The 23,486-nt window shown below is 43.9% G+C and overlaps 1 protein-coding gene across 2 annotated transcripts in view; it reads right to left on the bottom strand.

Moving 5' to 3' along the window:
* Positions 1–23,486, bottom strand: part of camkmt (calmodulin-lysine N-methyltransferase) — a 118,310-nt gene that overhangs the window by 15,347 nt on the left and 79,477 nt on the right. For both annotated transcript variants that reach the window (XM_061836604.1, XM_061836606.1), the window contains exons 4-8: positions 21,758–21,818; positions 20,449–20,500; positions 15,581–15,644; positions 9,967–10,033; positions 6,912–6,986 (exon numbers count right to left, since the gene is read on the bottom strand). In XM_061836604.1, the coding sequence (XP_061692588.1) occupies positions 6,912–6,986; positions 9,967–10,033; positions 15,581–15,644; positions 20,449–20,500; positions 21,758–21,818 (319 nt within the window). The remainder of the gene's footprint in view (positions 1–6,911; positions 6,987–9,966; positions 10,034–15,580; positions 15,645–20,448; positions 20,501–21,757; positions 21,819–23,486) is intronic.

Genomic DNA, 23,486 nt, shown 5'->3' with positions numbered 1-23,486 from the left:
GACCTTTAAGACCACCCAATTGTGTCGCGCCGACCTCCAGCGCCGAGGCATTCACGGTCAAAGTGCAACTAGTGGGGTGTGTGTGTGTGTGTGTGTGTGTCTATGTGGATATCTATATTTGTCCCGTTCAAGAGGGAAGAAATGACATCATCATCAAGTTCATCACTGAGGTGGTGTTTCTAGCTCGCTGGCACCATGCTGGTGACCCCTCCCCTGAACTGAGCTTTCTGACACGAGGATGTTTTATTCCACATTCCCTTGCACCCCACCCCCGTCACGCCGCGCCGGATTTCCTGTTCTGAGGCGGTGTCCCAATACTTTTGTTTCGCAGCATACTATCATAGTGGAGCAAACATCGGCTCAGGCTTTTATCTCGGTGCCTACACATGGTCGGATTTTCGAGAGAATCCAGCTGGCCGAATTCCAGAGCCAAGAACTCGGTGCCACCCGCATCCCCACTGCAGGAATGCCTCAGTCTCACACCCCTTCAATCACGGGTGCAACACAATCTGTGCGAACGCCACGTATTCGCGATCCCATCGCACATTAAAACGTCAAAACATGGACGCCGTGCTGCTCTGAATGTATTGGCCACAAAAAAATAAAAAGGCTGGTGTTTTCATTCATCTAAATGCAGTTTGGATGCAGGAATTAGTCAATAATTTTGCAACATACTGTATGCTCAAACCTCAACTTATATCTCAGTAAATGACATTCCTCAACTAAATCTTCAATGCTGAAAACATGAACTAAAAAAAATAAATATGGTATAGCACAGCGCGGCACGGTGGCGGAGCTGGTAAAGCGTTGGCCTCACAGTTCTGAGGTCCCGGGTTCAATCCCAGACCCACCTGTGCGGAGTTTGCATGTTCTTCCCGTGCCTGCGTGGGTTTTCTCCGGGCACTCCCGTTTCCTCCCACATCCCAAAAACATGCAACATTAATTGGACACTCTAAATTGCCCCTAGGTGTGATTGTGAGTGCGGCTGTTTGTATCTATGTGCCCTGCGATTGGCTGGCGACCAGTTCAGGGTGTAGCCCGCCTCCTGGCTGTTGACAGCTGGGATAGGCTCCAGCATGCCCTTGTGAGGATAAGCGTCAAAGAAAATGAATGAATGGTATAGCACAATTCTCAACCTTGCTCTATAGTGCTACAGAGCACGTGTCAAACTTGCAGCACATGGGTCAGAAGGAGTCCACCACATCATCTCATGTGGCCCGCTGAGGAAAAAAAATTATTTTTTCCTAAACTCCAAACTGTCTTCAAGTTTCATACTGGTGAGCTTCTGCCAACATTTTTGTTTCAAAATAAGTAGAACAGCAGTTGAACAACCGATTTTCATTGATTTCTGATTTCAGAACTCATTACTCATCAATGTTATGAGTCCGTATTAATATGATGTGGTGATATCATTTATGTGATTGCATATTGCAAAACGGGCCAAACTCCTATGTGACCAGTGAGATAAAGTTTGACAACTGTGCCCAAAACCATCCAGTTTCAACTATTATTAAATGCTGTTCAGTTTGTTTGCATTTTGTTGACATTAAAATGTTTTTGAAATTTAAATAAATGTATTGTGAAAAATATTTTAAACCCCCCCGAGAAACTCCATTATTTTACGTACAAACTCACAGTAATTTATCATGAGGAATAGCAGGGCAGGTAGGACATTTCCAATTTTAACAACATGGGCAAAAAAAAAAAACCAAAAAAAACAATGGACTTGAAAACTCTTTTTTTGTCCACGCAAAGGAAAGACAGTGGGGGATATCCAATGACATTACAAGAAAATGGAGCGCTAATACACACGCCGATATGCAACGAGGCACACTCACTCTCACTGTTCGCAGTTGGAGACGTAATTAATCAAAGTGGATGGCGCATTGTTGACCTTTCCTTAGGTGATCATCACAATGACGTGCCCATTAATCGGTCAGCCGTCACTCTTCAACCGGCGCCCACTGCAATTATCTCACGACCGCTCAAGGATGGAGCTAGCGGGAAGCGGCTCACGACACACACACACACACGCCAAAAGCATGACGCTCGTTCACGATGTGAGAACTTTACGTGTAATTGATTCCTTTCTCGCCTGATTGCATGTAAATCTAAAATATCCTCCATCGAGCCATCCGCCCTCTTCGCCTTTGTGGGGTTCTGGAGATGACTATTACCTGGAAGGACCGTGACATTACAATAACAGCGTTGGCTAATGCTGCACTTAACGTGCGCCAACACAGAAAGTCTTTGTTTTCAGTCTGTCCGGACCGGTTGTGAGCGGTCAGAGCCAGCGAGGCCTCTGCCTGAGAAGCACCACCCCAAATTCTGAAATTTGTGCCACAAAATTATATAAATTTATTACCAAGAGTTTATTCTTTTCTTCCCAAGGCATTTCTCTTAGCTCAAATGTTACATTTAAAATAAGATCATATCGACCTTGTATCATATAACATTATTATACTATTGCTTTGTAATGATTGCATTGTATTATATGTTATCCAATCGTATTAATCTCAAATCACATTCAGTCACGTATTGTGTAGTGTATCACATTACATTTTTTTCGCCTCATATTACACAATCGACCACAATATAGAATCACATATTAGCCTATCAATCTTATTGCATCGCATTCTATTACACTCCATTGCATTACATGGGGATCGTATTCTGCACTCATCACATCACTTGGCAGGTAAACGTATCGGCCATTGCATTTTATCAATCGTTTTCTATCACATTGTATCACATCAAAATGCATCTTAGTACACGTTACACTGTACGGTAATGCAGCCCTATGGGGGCACAAACCAGTGCGATCTGTAGGACGGTCCCAAGCCCGGATAAATGCAGAGGGTTGCGTCAGGAAGGGCATCCGGCGTAAAAACTGTGCCAAACAAATATGAGCGTTCATCTAAAGAATCGCATACCGGATCGGTCGTGGCCGGGGTTAACAACGCCCGCCCCCGGCACTGCTAACCTGCAGGGCGTCGGTGGAAATTCAGCTACTGTGGGTCGAAGACAAAGAAGAGGAGGAAACCGGATCCATCGTCAGAAGAAAAAGAGGAATGCACAGAGCCTACAACTGAGTGTAGGGACTTGGAATGTTGGGACTATGACAGGAAAAGCTCAGGAGTTGGTTGACATGATGATTAGGAGAAAGGTTGATATTCTGTGCATCCAAGAGAGCAGGTGGAAAGGAAGTAAGGCTAGAAGTTTAGGAGCAGGGTTTAAATTATTCTACCACGGAGTAGATGGGAAGAGAAATGGAGTAGGGGTTATTATTATACTGAGAAAGGAAGAATGTTGTGCGGCCTTTCGGAAAGAGGTAAGACAGGCTCTGGATGGAAAGCAGAAGCTCCCGGAAGACTGGACAACGACAGCCAAGGTAATCAGAGAGACAGGCAGGAGAGTACTTGGTGTGTCTTTTGGTAGGAAAGGGGAGAAGGAGACTTGGTGGTGGAACCCCAAAATACAAGGAGTCATACAAGGAAAGAGATTAGCGAAGAAGAAGTGGGATACTGAGAGGACTGAGGAGAGGCGAAAGGAGTACATCGAGATGCGACGTAGGGCAAAGGTAGAGGTGGCAAAGGCTAAACAAGAGGCATATGAAGACATGTACACCAGGTTGGACACGAAAGAAGGAGAAAGGGATCTCTACAGGTTGGCCAGACAGAGAGATAGAGATGGGAAGGATGTGCAGCACGTAAAGGTGATTAAGGATAGAGATGGAAATGTGTTGACTGGTGCCAGTAGTGTGCTAAATAGATGGAAAGAATACTTTGAGAAGTTGATGAATGAAGAAAATGAGAGAGAAGGAAGAGTTGAAGAGGCAAAAGTGAAGGACCAGGAAGTGGAAATGATTACTAAGGGGGAAGTCAGAAAGGCACTACAAAGGATGAAAAATGGAAAGGCAGTTGGTCCTGATGACATACCGGTAGAGGTATGGAAGCAATTTGGAGAGATGGCTTTGGAGTTTTTGACCAACTTATTCAACAGAATACTAGCGGGCGAAAAGATGCCTGAAGAATGGAGGAAAAGTGTTGTAGTTCCCATTTTTAAGAACAAAGGGGATGTTCAGAGCTGTGGGAACTATAGAGGAATAAAGTTGATGAGCCACACAATGAAGTTATGGGAAAGAGTAGTGGAGGCTAGACTCAGGACAGAAGTAAGTATCTGCGAGCAACAGTATGGTTTCATGCCTAGAAAGAGTACCCCAGATGCATTATTTGCCTTGAGGATGCTCGTGGAAAAGAACAGAGAAGGTCAGAAGGAGCTACATTGTGTCTTTGTGGATCTAGAGAAAGCCTATAACAGAGTACCAAGAGAGGAACTGTGGTACTGCATGCGTAAGTCTGGTGTGGCAGAGAAGTATGTTAAAATAGTACAGGACATGTATGATGGCAGCAGAACAATGGTGAGGTGTGCCTTAGGTGTGACAGAGGAATTTAAGGTGGAGGTGGGACTGCCTCAGGGATCAGCTCTGAGCCCCTTCCTGTTTGCAGTGGTAATGGATAGGCTGACAGATGAGGTTAGACTGGAATCCCCTTGGACCATGATGTTCGCAGATGATATTGTCATATGCAGTGAAAGCAGGGAGCATGCAGAGGAACAATTGGAAAGTTGGAGACATGCACTGGAAAGGAGAGGAATGAAGATTAACAGAAGTAAAACAGAATATATGTGCGTGAATGAGAAAAGTAGAGGGGGAAGAGTGAGGCTACAGGGAGAAGAGATAGCGAGGGTGGATGACTTCAAATACTTGGGGTCAACAATACAGAGCAATGGAGAGTGTGGTCAGGAAGTGAAGAAACGGGTCCAAGCAGGTTGGAACAGCTGGCGAAAGGTGTCTGGTGTGTTATGTGACAGAAGAGTGTCTGCTAGGATGAAGGGCAAAGTTTACAAAACAGTGGTGAGGCCGGCCATGATGTACGGATTAGAGACGGTGGCACTGAAGAGACAACAGGAAGCTGAACTGGAGGTGGCAGAAATGAAGATGTTGAGGTTCTCGCTCGGAGTGACCAGGTTGGATAGGATTAGAAATGAGCTCATTAGAGGGACAGCCAAAGATGGATGTTTTGGAGACAAGATTCGAGAGAGCAGACTTCGATGGTTTGGACATGTTCAGACACGAGGGAGCGAGTATATTGATAGAAGGGGGCTGAGGATGGAGCTGCCTGGCAAAAGAGCGAGAGGAAGACCAAAGAGAAGGTTTATGGATGTGGTGAGGGAAGACATGAGGGCAGTTGGGGTTAGAGAGGAAGATGCAGGAGATAGGCGAAGATGGCAAAAGATGACACGCTGTGGCGACCCCTAACGGGACAAGCCGAAAGGAAAAGAAGAAGACACTGTACGGTAGTCCCTTGCTTTTCACAGCTAATTGGTGCCAGACCCACCCGTGAAAAGTGGAAAAACAACGAAGTAGGGGCAAATAATTTATTTATTTGATTGATTGGGCCTTGTCGTCTTGCTGGGGATGCCGCATTATACCCTATCAATGTGGCTTCCCGCTACAGTACGGGGAGTCCTCGCGTTAAGACGGTCTTAACCCAAGACGTTTCAACTTTACAACACCCGTACGCCGTCCGTCATTTTGTCCGGCTAATGCTAGTCTGTCTTTGTGCGCCGGGAGTATCTTTGCATTTTTTTTGCCCTCCTTTTTAGACATTATGGCCCCAAAAAAGAAAGCTGTGTCTTTTAGCAATGCTTCTGCAGCCAAAAGAAAATCCATTACCATGGAAACGACGTTCAATGATCATAAAAAGATTGGAGAAAGGAGAGACACCAACACCACCAAGGCTTCAGTCAGTTGACCGTGGTGACAATTATTAAAGACAAAGTCTGTATTTTAGCGCAGGTGAAGGGTTCCGTTCCGATGTCGGATCCAATGATCACAAAACAAGGTTCTTTGATACTTGTCGAGATGGAGAGGATTGAGGACCAGGTTCCTTCGCGATAGCTAAGCGCAGCCCCCCCTTCTTCTTCTCCATCCACCTCTCAGCAGTAATGCTAAATACGTCATCTAGTTTATGGCAATGTATTTGTTTTTAATACAAAGTATTTTGATGTAAATTCTGACTTTAATGGTGGAATCCGACTTAAGTCGAAATTCGAGTTAAGTCTCTACCCTAGGAACGGATCTCAGTCATAGACCGAGGACTCCCTGTACTGTACCAATAATGTATCCTGGAGTTTTTTTTTTTTTTTAATTAATTTATTTATTGCTTCATTAGGTCCATATCGTCGCGCCAAGGATGGTGCATTAGAAAGTCGCTATCCAGATTTTGGCTTTTTTTTTGGGGGGGGGGGGTCCAGAAATCCGCAATGCACTGAATCCACAATAGGTGATCCGCGACATAGAGAGGGATTACTGTATAGTATTGCATCCCATCGTAGGGAATCATATCGACCTCATACAAAGTATTCAAACCCATTGTATAAGATCACATCATGTATTTTTATCCCACGATATCACGTTATATTGTATTTTCAATACGATTGTGCCATAAACTCACATACGCGTGTGCACAGCTCTACCTTTCAATGACAGACAAGCTCATTTGTGATGTTTACATTATCGCCCATTGCTCCTCTACTTCTCCACCTCCTCGCATCTGCCCTTCAAACTCTTTCTCCATCTTCCCGCACCCGCCGCCTTGTCCAGACGCAATTATTTGCAATTTGCCTAAGTCATCCATTTGCCGGGACACGGAGCGTGAAAACGAAGCAATTTAGTGTAAAATGGAAGCATGCGGCCAACGGAGCGCACGTACGCAAGTGCGCGTGTGAATGTGTGAGGTGGACCTGTGGAGGGGGAAGGTCCTGGTCCAGGTGGAGGTGGTGCCCGCAAGAACTGTCACCCGGAAGTGATGATGAAAGTGTGTGTGTGCGTTTGTGTATATACCTACCAGTCTGCACACATGACAACGTCAAAATGGGCTTCCAAAGCTGATATGTCCAGTTCACAGTCCCACCTCAGCACCCTGCAAAAACAAAAATAAAATAAAATAAAAAATTGACCACGTTCAAGACTTGTTCACCCAATTCCAAGCTGACATAAGCAACCTTTCTGTTTTTTCCAGTCCTTTCATATCTACTACACTAACTCAAAATTAATTAGCATTTAATTAACAGGAGGGTTAAAAAAAAAAAAAAAGTTCCTCAGAATTATTTTAATTAAGGACGAAGGTACAAGGAGCCATAAAAAGAACATTTTACTCATTTGAGAAATGCAGCAAGCAATGTAAGAATATATTATTTTATAAGCATAATCCTTCCTGTATGACTTTCGGCTTCATAATGAGCTATTATTACATTATAATTTGGTTGCACTTATTTATAAATAAGTGGATTCTCTTTTTTTTTTCTTAAGTTACATTTTTTTCCCATGTATATGCAGCAATTGCAAAGAAGCACTGAACATTTGGTTTTTTTTTTTTCTGCTTTCGAGGGCATAAACTGCGTCGTTGATGGTCAGCGTTGAGCCGTTTTCTCTTTCCACTCCCCTTCGCTGTCAGATTGGTGGGATTATTAATTAGGCATGATTAACACTCTGTAAACAAAACATTAGAAACACAATCCCAAATCATGGCAGGGGGTCCCCACCCCCTACCAAGCATTCACCCCATTCCCCTCCTCCCTTCTCTCTCCTTTCGTCCAATCACATCCCGCCCCGCCGTAATCTATAAAGAAAACAATCAAAGTAATGTGTCTTAATTACACGTTGACTTTTTGTCTCCATCTTCCACTTGTGTAAATATGCGCAGGAGGGAGGAGAGCGAGGAGGAGCGAGAGAGCGCGGGAGAAAAAGAGAGAGAGAGGGACAACAATTAAAAGACATTTTAGTTCTTTCATGTAGAGTGAGCCGTGTGCTTTCTGGATGAGAGCTTCCCATCAAGAAAAATGATTGTGCTTGGACGATTTAAACGTGCACACGCACACACACGCACATGGACACGGATACGACACTGCTACTGTGAAGTACTTCAAGTTGCATCATTTGGAAACATTGATGGAGAGAATCGAGTTAGGGATGAGGTTCGAGGACCGAGTGCCATTTACTTCCTGAGAACTGTCATTGTGCCCTTGTGCAAGGAACTATAATACTGCTCAGGGGGTCTTCTCCGACTCTCTAGTGGTGACCGAACAGATTCTGACGGGGATTTTCTTTTTTTTTTTTTAATTACAGAATGTGTGCAGTATGCATCCAACGAAACCCTGACAATATGCAGATTTCTATTCACAAATTCACATTTCCGGATCTTTTCAGACTCTATGATGTCACAAGATGGCACAGGTGCCCGGGCTCATAGAAAAGTAGTAATTGGTGTCAATGAAGTATGTTCTAGGAGAAGCTGCAGTCCAAAAAGTTTGAAATTTGGGAAAATATAGACCCTGCTGGTAGGACCTGGAGCGGCCGGTACCTGGACTGGCCAGTCCATCAGAGTTTTGACATTTGGTGATAAAGTCTGAGAACACTTATGAAAGAATTATTCCGATCTTTTGAATGCAGTTTTAGTGTACATAAATTTTCAGAGGTGAAAAGTTTATTTTTCTCGCAATTTCTTTAATTATTTCACAGTAATGTCATCATATTGGTGGCTTGTCCAATGCCTTGATTAGCGTTAATTGTACAGTGTGGTGAAAATTTTCCCTGACTTCTTCTTCTGCATAGTTTCCCCAGTTCAATTTACTTTAATTTTGAACATCACCAAGTGCGAAGTCCCTTGGGCGCAACAACAAAAACATTTTTCTAGAACTGGCAAAGAGTCATTCGCATTTCTGTTAAGATATTTTGGCCCACTCCTCCTTACATGATTGTTTTAATGCCACAACACTAGAGGACTTTCGAGCATGAGCAGCCTTTTTAAGGTCATACCACAGCATTTCAACTGAATTCAGGTCCAGACTTTGACCAGGTCACACCTACACTTTTTTAAAGCCACTCTGAAGTTGACTTGGTCGTGAGTTTTGGACGGTTGTCCTACTGCAGAGCCCAAGTGTGCTTCATCTTGAGTTCACAAACTGATGGCGGAACATTCTCCTTCAGGATTTTCTGGTAAAGAGCAAAAATTCGTGGCTCCATCCATAGCAAGTCGTCCAGGGCCTTAAGTGGCGCAACAGCCCCAGACCGTCAGACGACCGCCACCATGTTTGACTGATGGTAAGATGTTCTTTTTCTGAAACGTTGTAACATTTACGCCTGATGTAACATGACACACTCCCTCCAAAAAAGACAACTTTCATCTTGCCAGTTTATAGACTATTCTACCAAAAGTCATGGGAATCATTCAGACGTTTCTTCTCAAAAGCAAGATGAGCCTTTCTGTTCTTTTTGGTCAGCAGTGGTTTGTTTTTATTACCCCTGCGATTGGGTGGTAATCACTTCAGGATATAGCCCGCCTTGTGAACGAAGATAGCTGGGATTGGCTCGAGCACTCCTGCAACATTTCAGTTTGAACTCTTCCCTTTTTGTTTTTTGTCCAGTCTCTTCATTGTTGAGTCATGAAGACGGACCTAAATTGAAGCATGGGATGCCTGCAGTTCTGTCGGTGTCCTGTGTTCCTTTGTGTCCTTCTGATTTAGTCGTTGCTCTTCTCTTGGGGTCCTTCAGACATTTCTGTGTGTCTTTCTTTTGTCTTAATCCCTGAAACGGGTTTTGAGGGTCAATTTTGTAAAACTTTCCCTGGTGAGCTCTTGAGTTAGTAGAGGTGGCAAGTCTGTACTGGGGACGCCTTAAATGCATCTATTTTGACCAGGATTGACACACTCACAAAACTTGCATTTCTGGGCACGATGCGGCCCCCACCCCACAATGAGGCGGGCCTTTGCACAGCCAGTATCAATAAACCAAATGTTGATCACCCTCCCAAGCTCCCAATCACCTTGCAAAACCGCTGGAGAAGGACATATTCACAATTGTTAAATAAATAAAAAGGTGAACAAATCTAAAAACGTTCTCACCTGGTAGAGACCCGCGTTGACCCAAATTTCCCCGCCTGCTTGTTTCTCTCGACAATTCGTCGTACATCTGACGAGCAAGAGTCAAGGACTCACGCTCGCAGGAACCTTATGAAAGTAATGCATTGTAAACACGGACCAAAGTGGAAGTGTACCGAGTGCAGCATCCCTGCTGCCGATGCTCCCTTCAAGTGGATGACTTTTATCAAGCGGCTTCGTTTGAAAATGACCTTTTCTCAAGGCTGTGGACTCGGTGCTGTTGTTGAACTCTTTTACACGTCACTGCGGTTGTTGTCCATCTTTTTAGTAGCACAGGTTGTTCAAGAGCATCCTCACAATGAACGCGATAATATTGTGGGGGGGGGGGGGGACGAGAAAACTGTTGGTCTTGCATGTACTAGTACAGGGGTGCCCAGACTTTTTTTTTTTTTTAACCCCAAGTTCTACTTCTCAAGCATCCAGCCTCTCACGATCGACAGTTTTTTTTTGTTTTTTTTTTTTAGAAGGACCAATGATGAAATAGAATGATCAAGTCACAAATATCTACCCACTACAAAAATGCAAAACATATTTATTTTAAAATATATTGAGGATTCTTTATGTGTAAATGTAAGTTTGTGTGACTTGCATAACCGCATGAGGCAGTATTACACAACAGAAATAAACATTTTTTTGTAACTATCTGAGTTCACGTTGATGATCACTAAACACCACACGAATGAAAATGCACACCTGGGCTGTGTCACTCACGTCAATGGATTTGTCCAACTGCGGTGAGAAACACTCACAATCTCCAATGTCCTTCCACACATCAGCCATGGCTTCACGGCGCCTTTACAGCTGCAGAGATTTTATTGAAGATAATATTTCCGCCTTATTTTTTAAAGATCGGAACAACGAGTCAGCTACGCCTCTTTTATGTGTGATGTGACGAACCCGGAAACGATGCTTCGGTGGCGGCTTTCGCCATTGAACTACATTGTGTGAAAAGTGACTGGTGTGCGTCCATTTGGGATTTTAGTTCCTTCACTTTTCTCATTCTCAGCTTGCTTTTCAGGGTAATGTCGGTGTCGTATTTTCCATAAACAGTTCGAAAATGGCGCTACACATTTCAGTCCACTGGCAGATGAGGCAAATGCGCTTCAAAAATGACGTCGTGAAAAAAAAGTCTGCCTCACGTTCTGAATGAAAGTGTCTTTTTTTGTCTTATTAACTGCAGCATCCATACTTATGTTTATTAAGATTTCTTAAGAGAGAGCTTAAAATAGGGGGGAACTCACTGACAGCGTGTTTCCCTGTACTGTCGTTTGCACATGCGTGGTGAGCTAAAGTAGAAAAAAAAAATACGGCTGATGTCGTCCCTCCCCCTCGGCACGCCATCGCGATCGATTGAAACTGCCTCGTGATTGACGCATTGAACACCCCTGTACTAGTAGGACACTGGCCAACACATTAGGGACACCTGCACACTGCCAATGCGATCCAACACAGAGAAGAAAAAAAAATGGCCAGCACAAAATTCTCTATCAAATTAAATTTTCGAGATTAGTTGAAATGTGACGACGTTCGAGCGAGACTAGAAAAGGTCCATTTGTATCATTACACCTGTCACGAATCTAAGGTATCTTTAAAAGTTTGACTGCAACTCACGCTGATCGGGAGGACAAACGCGATGTGACATGTCCACATTGATAGATCCAGAGTGGACGGGCAGCCTCCATCACCGGATCAATCGAAAGGCTTTTAACCCTCACGCGCGCGCTCAGCCGCGTCTGCGCGAGCGAGCGCGCACACAAAAAGCAGGGCGATTGATGTCAAGTTGTCTATTAATACACTGGCCTGTCGAGTTGCACCGCAATTCAATTAGGATTTGCTTGTCTTTAATGCCCGCAAAGAGACAAATCCAATCGACAAAGACGCCAGGGCGAGAGAGGCGAGAGGCGCACAACGAGCGGGGATGGGGGGGGGGGGTGAAAGAGAGAGAGACAGAGAGAGAGAGAGAGAGAGAGAGAGAGAGAGAGAGCGAGAGAGAGAGACTGCATTGATAGCTCAATGCCGCAAAAACTCAAAAGGCCTTCTAAGTAATGGATAAAAATAACAACTAGTAATAACAGCAGTACAAAAACTAGTAGTAAAAAGTAGTACCTTAGAAGTGAACTGAAATGCTAGTAATCCCTGTTTTTAATTGATAAAAAACACCACTGGAATGTACACAAAGCAACTTCATTAAGTACGTACAGTACGTGATGGTACTCTTAAATTAAGGTGTAACTGTATGAGGGTTGGGGAAATATTTGTAAATACTAGCACAAAAACACACCTGTGCATCAGTGTGTCGTGCATGGTGATGACAGGGAGGCTTACTGTAATCTCATCACTAGCACACCACTGGGGGAGAGGTCAGTGCCCCCACCCTCCCCCTCCGCACACACACAAACACAGAGGAAAAGGTGAAAGAAGAAGGTGTGAGTGGTTCTTACTTTTTCTTTGTTTTTGCGTGTATGTCGTCACAAAGGGATGAAAAACAAGAAGGGTAAAAATCAAGTAAAACAAAGAATTTGACAGTTAACTTATTTTTACATTTATGGGACGAATATGTGAAAAGGCGTGACCCAGCCATGTTGCTACCAAGCCATACAAAATACAGTGTATAAAGTATGCATACATTGTGTTTTGCAACAATACTTAAAGGGCCACTGTCATACCATAATTTCACCATAATTTTCTGTATGTTATTCACAAAAAAACGGCAGCCGGTATGGTCCTATGCCTCTTTTTCACCACACAACATGATTTTGACGTGTATGGCTTTTTGTAACTAACGCCATGAAAATCCTCTCGAGGGATTTGTTTTCGAGAAGAAGCAGGAAGTGACGTAGAAGAGACCCGGTCCGTCGTGAAAAATGGATTGCATGGGTGCAAAGGACGAGAGCTTTGTGGGTTCCAAATGACAGGTAGGTGTATATACAGCTACTAAAAAAAATGGTTTTGGGGGGGGCACGTAATCCGTCTCTCATAACGAACAAAAGATCCGGGTACGTACGGGATCGCCGGCGACGAGCCGCGGTGACTCATCTCCGCCGCGGAATTGGATCGGACGGGGAGGCGGTTTGGCCGTGATCCGCATATCATCTAAATATGGCTCGAAACAATAGGGTAATATTGCCCCAGTAAACTCCCTCGGTTCTTCGAAAAGACCTTCCGTGTCTGAAGGGGCATGTTCATCTCCCATCGTAGGGGCCGCAGCGTGTTTTCAATGGCGAATGTCCGGGGTGACGTCACGGGAAGTAAATGCAGCCAATATGGCGACCGATTGGATGTCAAATGACACTTCCGCAACTTTGCGCAGTGATGAAGCGCTCTCCGCTCATATTTATTTTTTCGTATAGACATTGAAGTGAATAATGTTCTATGTATTTTCCATTATCTAGTTTAGAATGTTTATAGGGATGACACTTGACCTTTAACTGTATCATACTGCTCCGAACATTTGAGTAAATGGAAGCGAGCTGAGCCTTTCATTAACCACACTTGTCCTTATTCTCTGCCATGTCCTCTTAACCCACTTCCACCACTTTTTATGGTTTCATAAAAGTGATATATTACAATACACGATATGCCCAGCCTCAATGGAAGCAGAAGTGAGTTTTTTTTTTTTCCTCTCCACGATGGTCGAGTCCAAGTCAAGTTTGTTTGCCTCAGGCATTAATTGTATCTTAATTTCCTTTATCCTATGCAACGATTCACTACGTCACGAGGCATACGCTTGTATGACTGCTAATAACGTTAACGTGTAACTTTAAACCCTGCCGAGACAGCTAATAAACGCTTAACGATAGCGACAATTTGACCCCTGAAGAGATTATTTCTATTACGCCCAATGTGGGGAAAGAAATGAATTTCAGTCGACCTGAGAGGCCTCAATTTACTATTGGACATTGTGAAGGAATACAGTATATGCAGCCATCTTTTAAATCAGTCAAGTAGCAGCCATCAATCATGCTTAAAGGAATATTTCCATTGATTTTTCTCGATGAATGTTGAAGGTCGCAGAAGTAGCGCAGTCTGGCCTCCTTGTAAGCGCGTGTGCGTACCCTATGAATGAGGTCAAAAATTGTGTGTGGTATCCAGTATATCTCCACCATTCACACAAATGTCCTCACATCTGCTTCCATTGTAGCGTCAAACAGTGGTCGTTCGCATGAGAGCAAAAATCTCTCTGATAATTCCCGTGTGTGTCCGCGTGTGTGTTTTTGTTCTTGTGAAACAAAGCGGCCGAGGTCAATGGTGCATTGTTGGGTCAAGCGTGCGCACGTTACAGTCTGCGCAGTGTTATTGTTTTGGTCTTATTGTGATCGTCGCCGGCCGAGACATGAGAGATATTGTAAGCAGAGCTAAATATGGAAGTGGCGCATCGGTCAATGAGGGGGACAAACGCACATTTTTTTTGGCACGTTTCCTGCTTTTGTCACGCGAAAAGTTGCTTTTCTTGTTTGCGTAGCTGCGGAGTGAATGCGGCGAAATACGAGAGGGGAAAGGGAAAAGGAATAATGCAAAATGATGGGAGAGATGATGTTTCCAGTTGGTGGGAAAGATCGGCTTGATGGATTACAGGCTTAGCAAGATTAAGAAGTATAATTGTGAAAAATGACGTACACAAAGAAATGTTTTAAAACCAAACTGCTTCTAACCACGGGGGTCAGCAATATAGACCACGATTTACACAATTATGTGTATCGGTTTGTTTGTAAACTGGAATTGGGGTTAAACAACTAAAATATGAATAAATATAAATTATGTATGGAGTGCATATGAAGCAGCTTGGGAAATAATAAAAATGTGAAGTGGAAAGTGGAATAATCTCAAATAAATAAATACCCCACATGCACTACAAATAAAAAATGTACAAATAAATAAAGATTCAAATCAATGTCTTTGGGGATTAATGACAGTCAAAAAAATGATCAGGTGGAATATTTTTTCCTACAATATAGAAAAATAAAATCATATAATAATAAATAATGACAGGAAGAGGAATGTAATGTCTTCATAATTAATAAGCAAGTCCAAAATTGTCAGATGCAATCTGAAAAAAAACTTTTAAAAACTTATTATAAACATGGGAATATTAAAAAAAAATTATCAACTTAATTTTTAATGAAAGCTATTAAAAATATGGTGAACTGATAGCTTAAATAATAAATTCTAATCAACAAAGCATTTTTTAAAAATCATCTTTATCAACATTCGCATTATTGCATTGCTTATTTTTATCCTGCAAAATTACTGGTGGTCATTTTTTTTCTTTACAATATTTTCTCAAAACGAACAGTATAGGTCTATGAAGGAGAGAAAAGAAGAAACTTTTATACTCAAGTAAATTACTTTTGACCTTGTTCACGTACTTTGCAATATTAGTCATCGATTTAAAATGATGTAATACCGTGTTATTATGCTCTTTCACATCACAATTATTGAATGTTTGTTTCGCGATTGCCAATTTCGACGAAAAATCACGTGGGGAGGACTCAGTGGTGTTTCATCATATTCAAATGAAAGCCCAGAGCAGTCGAGTCGTACGCGGTAACGGAAGCTTCCCGGCGGGATGAAAGGATACTCTTAATACACTTCTCGTTGCCGTCTGATAGCAGCACTTCCTTCACGTCAGCACAAACTGCAACCTGCGAGGAGGAATGAAACAAAAAGCACCAGAAGGGGAACGTCAGAGCACTCGCACAATAACGACGGACCTGCAGGACCCAAACCTGCGACGGCCTCCCTGCCATTCCGCACGCAACCCCCCCACACACACCCTCCCTCCCCGCCCGCCTCCCACCTTCTCTTTCTATCTTCAGCCCATTTCTATGTCTGCATTATTTTAATCATTCAATCAAATCAGTCAATACTTTTATCATTGTGGCTAGCGGTGGGGGCTGCTATCTTGCTATCACTCTGTTCAGTAATTGCATTGTGACAGGGGGATGATGGCAAACGCTGAGCCTTTTCATTTGACGCCGGCTGTTTATCGGGCCGAGCCATCACTCCCGTTTGCCGCTGTCACTCTGCACTCGGCTCGCCGGGCCTGCCTGATGCCCTTCATGTAACTTTGCGGCGCAGACTGGAGAGGCATCCGAGAGAGAGAGAGAAAGAGAGGGAGGGGAAAAAAAAAATGCAAGGGAGAGAAAGCGCAGAGTAGATGGTGTGCGGGCGTGTGACAGATATAGATAAAGAGGTGTGCGCTTAAATATAACCCCTTTCCACATTCTCTTGCCTGGTTTTTCACTTTTGTGTCAGGCTGTCAGTTTTTGCGTGCATGCGTTTGCGAGTGTTGCCGTGCACGCGTACAAAGCCAAGTCAGTGTTATCAGTCACCACGTGGCACGCAGACAATAAAGAAAAGTCGGACGTGAAGCACGAAGGGGGTACACGCCCATACTTTCGCACAAACATGTACACACAGACGCATGCTCACAGCTTGGAGTCTGGGTGTGTTGGGGTGAGGGGACGCCACAGAACGACCCGTGTCCCACCAGCTGCTCCAATACAGAAAGTGAGTTAGTTAGTTAGCTAGCTGGTTAGTTTCGAATGAACTGGACCATTGCGAACAAATCACAAACCCAGGCGGCACGGTGGATCAACTGGAAAAGCGTTGGCCCTCACAGTTCTGAGGTCCCGGGTTCGATCCGCCTTTATGGAGTTTGCATGTTCTCCCCGTGCATGCGTGGGTTTCCTCCAACATCCCAAAAACATGCAACATTCATTGTACACTCTAAAATCGCTCCTCGGTGTGATTGTGAGCGCAGCTGTTTAGTCTCCATGTGCCCTGCGATTGGCTGGCGACCAGTTCAGGGTGTACCCTCGCCTCCTGCCCGTTGACAGCTGGGATTGGCTCCAGCACTCCCCGCGACCCTCGTGAGGAAAAGCGGCTAAGATAATGGATGGATGGTTTTCGCCGATTGGTCACCGATTTTGCTAGGAATGCAAATTTGAACCCCGGTGAACAGCGTCACAAAGTGGCAGATGCAGCGATCAATCCTAAAGGTCTTTTGTATCATTGAATCAACGTTTTTTTTTTCTCTGGTTCAGTAAAAAAAATAATACCGTACAGTGTATTTAAAGCCTCAACATATTTCTTAAAGTGAACTCCATTTTCAATTATGTTTCGTATATATAACATCACAAGATGCAACTTTTACTAATCACTTTTTTACAGAACATAATTTCAACATGGGCCGCTGTCGTTTTTTTCCCCCCCCACCGCCGCAGTGCATTCTGGGTCGTGTCGTCAAATGGGGATGTGTCCGATAGTAGCAACAGTCACAGCCCCTGGCAGAAATGAACGCTGTTCATTCACTTCAGTTCGGGTCGAAGTGTGATCAGGAAAATGAGGACAGAGCGGAAGAAAGAAAAAATTAGATTAAAGATAAGAGGAGGGAATTAAAAAAAAAAACAATTGTGGTGTATTTGTAGCTCCTGTTTGGCAACGCCTGCTGAGAAAGAGAGTATCCGTTCCCTTTTATTTGTGCCGCTGCCAACAGTACTTGTTCGTTTTGCCTGATGTCATAACGCATTTAATAATAAATGAGTAAAGTTATATGCATACCTAGTTTGCTATTTTTCCACGGCTGCTGCTGCTCAAGTGAACGATCAAGATCACGCGGTCAGGGCCTACTGCCTTCCACATCTTTTTGCAGCCGTTCAGGCTCCATAGTTGGCACTGCATTGGGTTTAAGTCGCCGTTTATACCCAGCCACCCCAGTGAGCTCTCCAATGAGCTGGGAGCGAACAAAGGCTTCGAACAACCGCAGCTCTTCTGGCCACATCCTTCCACTGTTGGCTGTTCTTGATTTTTTTTTTTTTTTTTTTTTTGGGGGGGGGGAAGCTATGAACACCTACCTATCTGATTGGAAATTGCATCCCAAAGTGACGCAATCATTTTTACAAGGAGCTAGCTTAGCTACGATTTACAACAACCATTCTATGCCGTCATTCCCAGAATGCTTTGTGCACGCGAAACATGGCGGCAACGGTGTATGAAAACGTATATAACTTATGGGAACAATTTAAAAATGTATACATCTGTATTTCAGTAGTCGAAGGCAGCAGTTGTAAAATGAAATTTGTGATTTCAGTCGGAGTTTACTTAATAAGAACCCCACGGGTCGCAGTTTTTCCATTGTAGCGAGTTGCTACTTGCGCAAGGGTCAATCGGCAGGGTTGTGGGTTTAAATCCATCCATCCATCCATTTTCTTTTGGTGCTTATCCTCGCTAGGGTCGCGGGGAGTGCTGGAGCCTATCCTAGCTGTCAACAGGCAGGAGGCAGGGTACGCCCTGAACTGGTTGCCAGCCAATTGCAGGGCACATGGAGACAAAAAGCCGCACTCACAATCACACATTGGGGCAATTTTGAGTGTCAAATTAATGTTGCATGTTTTTGGGATGTGGGAGGAAACTCCACACAGACGGGTCCGGGATCGAACCTGGGGCTTCAGAACTGTGAGGCCAACGCTTTACCAGCTGATCCCCCGTGCCCCCCCGGTGAAAACCAATTAAACCTTTTTTTTTATTTTTGTTCTAATCCTCCCGCACACTTTGACGACATTCAAACCTATTAAATTACATGCATAGAAAAACAGTGTCGGTGCCTTTGATGGCTCGAGTTTGGCGGCGATGCTGTGTGAAGTCGGCGAGTCTTCGCATGAGTATCTGGATGAGAGCTGTGGTCGATAGCAGCTCCGGTGTGAATGCGGTTACCATGTTTAACTGTTTTACAAGTAGTCAATAAACGGCTGAAAAGTGCATGGGTGGAAAAACTCATTGTAGGGGGTGGGGGTGGGTTGCTTAAATAAGCACGGTATAGCATGTGGCAGGAATCTAGACTGTACAGGTAGTGTTAATCCAGCCTTCAAATGAAAGAGATGGGATAAGAACCAAAAGAGTAATTAACATATTGATCACATGACGGATTCCCACACCTGAAAACGACACACACACACACAGGAGTGGCAAGGAAAAGATGTGGTAAAAGAAGGATTCCATCTCCAGCCAGCAATGTCAAAACACGGTGTATTGACTGACGGGAGATAAAACCCTGCTTTCTTCCCCCCCCCCCCCCCCTCACACACACACCCCCCCCACACCCGAGCACACACGCGGCGGCGGATCGATGGGACACTGACGCCTGCTCCGTGTAGGGGCCTTTAAGACCCAGGCTAATAAGGCCCGTACGTGTCAATGCGGGTGGGAAGCGGTCAAGACCTGGTGGTACATCGTACAGGCCAGTGGCACCATGCAAAGCAGCGTGCACTATGTTGTGTCTGTTTGATTGACAAGAAACGGCTTTCGCTCTTGAAAGCTTCTCACGACTCGGCTGGAAGGACAAAACATTTGACCTCGGAGAAATGCACAAATGATATTTTGGAAACGGTATACCTGCCTGCAGCGTCGTATTCATAATGTGTTGATTTGAATCAATAAACGTTCACGCAGGCCGTGCACTTTAATCAGACTAAAAATGCAGGTTTTTTTTTTTCAAGTATTACAGAATCCTACATAATAATCGTGATATGAATAACACTATTTAGAAGTATTTGTGTTTGCGCTTTTACGTGTTTAATTTGTTCCATGACCGTGTTTGTAAGATAATTTATCGTTCATTGCCGTACTCTGTAAACAAAACATTTTTACAATACGCTGTTTAATGAGGAAAAATAGTATTCCGTTATTCTGTACTTCATTCAAATCTAAAGTCATAACGGAATCCAACAGAATGAAAAAGAAGTCACACATGGGATCAATTGAACGTTGCTGCCCACTTGGGTGAAGTATAAAACAGACAGACGCCTATTCTGTACATGATATATACGACTCATGACCGTAACTACAGTACTGAATGTCTAAATGTGTTGCTTCACCATTTATGTTCAAATATCAGTTCAAATGGTAAAATGTGCATTTCTTACCTCTTTCACTGCCAATGACAGGCGTTGAATACAAATATCCTTGTTGACAGGGCTAGCATTGAATGTTAACTGATAGCATTAGCACCAAGCTAACAGAAAAAAGGCAAATCTAGTGTACGAGTTTGAAAAACAGGTAATCGTCCTAGTTTTATGCTGAGTTTGAGAGGAAACCTCGACTGGGAGTGGCATTAAATTGTTTGAAGGCTTTTGATGGAAAGATTTTTGAAGTCGTGTTCTCTCAAGTTTACGCTGGCAAGTCAAAGAGAAAAAAAAAATAATCATCCAATCGGGAGGCTCATAGCTCTAAAAGTTCTCTAAGGATTCTCAGGGCACCGCTATACTTTGATGCGTGGTTTTAGGGCACGAACACAGACCTTGTTTTGGTAGAAAACAGCGAAATAAGGTCTCAAGGGATCGTCAATGTGGCGGCGGCGTATTGATCTGTGAGGGTCCATTTAATTAGCCATGAAGTCCATTTTCCCCGCAAATCCTGTGTGTGAGTGTGTGTCAATGTTTTACTTACCATGAGTCCAGCGAGGCAGGTCATCCCTCCTGCTAACTCACAAACGGCGCCCCTGGGAGGACAGAACGGGAACTTGGGCAGGTTGACACGTAGCGCGCGTAAACACAAACAAGCACACAAACAGTCTCTTCATCTTCTTCCTACTTTTATCTGGCCTTCCCCTCCATCTTTGGCCTTGTCCACTTTCATCCCAGCCACCTTCATCCCTCCGTGCCACCCCCCCCTCTTTCCGTCTCACTGACCTTCACCGCACTATACGATAATCAATAGCCCTCTTTCTCCTCCGCCCGCCCCCACCCCTCCACCTGCCTCTTGAATGTTAAAACAGGAAGTCAAAGGGTGACGTTCCACCTTCAATGTAAAAAAAATAAATAAAATGAAAGTGCGCCTCGGGTGATATTCTGGTGCGTAACTGATGACATGTGACATGGAGTGTTTACATCCAGCCAAGTCACCTGGAACTATTTGTAACGTGGTGCATTCAAATGTTTTCAAACAAATTCCATCACTTCATGAAATATCAGTTGATGTTTCAAAACTATACCAAACAAATCATGCGGGTGACTTGCTGTGACAATCTTTGATGAGACAAGCCAAATGTTATGACAACTACATTTCAATCAATATTAAGAGGGGGAAAAAAATGATATATGTAAAATATTATTATATGAGCCGGGCACTCCGGTTTCCTCCCACATCCCAAAAACATGCAACATTAATTGGACACTCGAAATTGCCCATAGGTGTGATTGGTCATTTGTCTCCATGTGCCCTGCGATTGGCTGACAACCAGTTCAGGGTGTACCCCGCCTCCTGCCCATTGACTGCTGGGATAGGCTCCAGCATGCCCTTAAACCTTGTGAGGATAGGCGGCAAAGGAGATGGATGGATGGATGATTATATGAATGATATTGAGTCTATATAGCTCAATGGCTACATTAGCAATTTTTTATTTACAAAGTTATTTATTTACAATATACCCGCCACCCTCGAGAGGATATTCTGGGTCAGAAAATGGATGGATTTACAATATCAATTGACCAATTATATAATGAGTAAATCCAAACAAATACATTTTAATTAAAGAACTTAAGGGGCAAGAAAATGGGTAAAGTTAATGTCACAAATATTACAGGGTACTTGATAATGGATAACGGCATGGAATGTTTGTGGACCCCAGGCCATATCTTGCCCACCATTAGTCTATGTAGTATGATCATACAGCGTTACATTTATTTTATCGGTATATCATCTAATAAAGTTTATTGAACACAATTCATGGGGCAAAATAAATTGCGCTCCAACTTACGTGAACATGTGACGGTTCTGCAGGCAGTAATGAGCCATGGCCTCCTCTGACGGCCACACACCTGACAAACACACACACAAAGATGGCGCAAAATGAGCTAAAGCAGCTTAATATTGCTTCCAATAAAACAGTTTCTTATGGCATCCAATCAGCGCAAGCCGTTTGGACGCATTGTTTGTTTTCCAGCCCGCTTCTCTGGTGGCTTCCGTTTAGCCATCCAAGTCTTATTCCTGTGGCCGTCTGTCTGTCTGCCCTAAATCCGTATGACACACTCTCGCTCGCATTGCGTAAGTGTGTGTGTGTGGTGTGTGTGTGTGAGAGAGAGAGAGAGAGAGAGAGAGAGAGAAGAGAGAGAGAGACAGAGAGAGACAGAGAGAGAGAGAGAGCGAGAGAGAGAGAGAGAGAGACAGAGAGAGAGCGAGAGAGAGAGAGCGAGAGAGAGAGAGCGAGAGAGAGAGAGAGAGAGAGAGAGAGAGACAGGAGGTCCACTGGGTGATAATCACACCATGCAGGCCTATCTGGCTTATCACCTACCGTCAGCCCTTCTCCTTCTGCTGTGCATGTAACACACACTTGGATGTTCAGCCCAGTCATGTCACTCACACGCACACACACACACACACACACACACACTCACACACACACGCCTTGGCAGTGGAAGAAGCAAACATTCATTTGAATAAAACTTCAGCTTTCTGGCTTCGAAGGAGACGCCGCGGCTTTAGCGCCACATGCATCGGCGCGTTTGTGTGTGTGTGTGTGATGGCGAAAGAGTTGCGTGGGGCGACAACATGGCGGCGGGGAGGCGATGGTGGGGCGAGAAAAGTCAGAGAATGAAGAGGAGGAGAGCAAAAAGCGGCGCAGGGAGGGCATCTGCCGGAGAAGGAGCTGGTCAATATAATAAGCGGCTTACAAACGCGCTCTCTTCAAGTCATAGGGCGGACATCAGCGTGTGTGTGTGTGTGTGGTGTGTGTGTGTGTGCACGTGTTTGTGTCATCCTCACTCCTGCTCACTAAGATTAGCTGGAGCAAGCAGGATTTAATAATGCCTATTGATAAAGTGTCCAAATATGCCTTTTCATCATAAGGGGGAAAAAAAAAAATACACACACACACACACACACATCTCGACTTGATGTTGTGCACACATACACACGCACACGCGCACACACACACACACAATAACAGCCAAAGGAGAAGGTGTGCATCTAGAGAATGTCAAGATATGAATGTACGGCTTGAATAAGGTGACATTTTGAATGTTGCTGTCCGTCTATGGCCTTGCTTGATCAGCGTGGGGGGGTTGGGGGGGGTCAGACGACCGGATGATCAAGTGTGACACATGCTTACAAAGTTTCTTGTTGTTATCATTACAGTAGTTTATATACAACACAAATAGGAGAAAAAAGTCAAACGCTCAAGAATGTGGTCACACGGATGTGAATGAAGTTGAACACTTTTGTTTTTGCTTCCGTTTTTTTCCTGAGCCGATTGAAGACCTTTTTTATTCTGAGGCTTGCTGCTCTGTCGCTTGCTCTGTGTTAATGAGCATTTCCCATTTTGCCAAAATCTGCCATCCACCGTTTGCCGCCAGAAAATGTCAGACTGCAATGTGAGTTGAGTGTTATTGTGTTTACATTCGTTTGTAATATGAGCATAAAATATTTAACAAAAGGACTTCAGGAAAAAGTTAATTTTAAAATAAAAATGAAATCATGCCATTATTAGA

The sequence above is a fragment of the Syngnathoides biaculeatus genome, chromosome 12, assembly GCF_019802595.1.
Source record: "Syngnathoides biaculeatus isolate LvHL_M chromosome 12, ASM1980259v1, whole genome shotgun sequence".
Lineage (NCBI taxonomy): Eukaryota > Metazoa > Chordata > Actinopteri > Syngnathiformes > Syngnathidae > Syngnathoides > Syngnathoides biaculeatus.
Note: the sequence above shows the minus strand (reverse complement) of the source record. Positions and strands in the feature narration are given on the sequence as shown.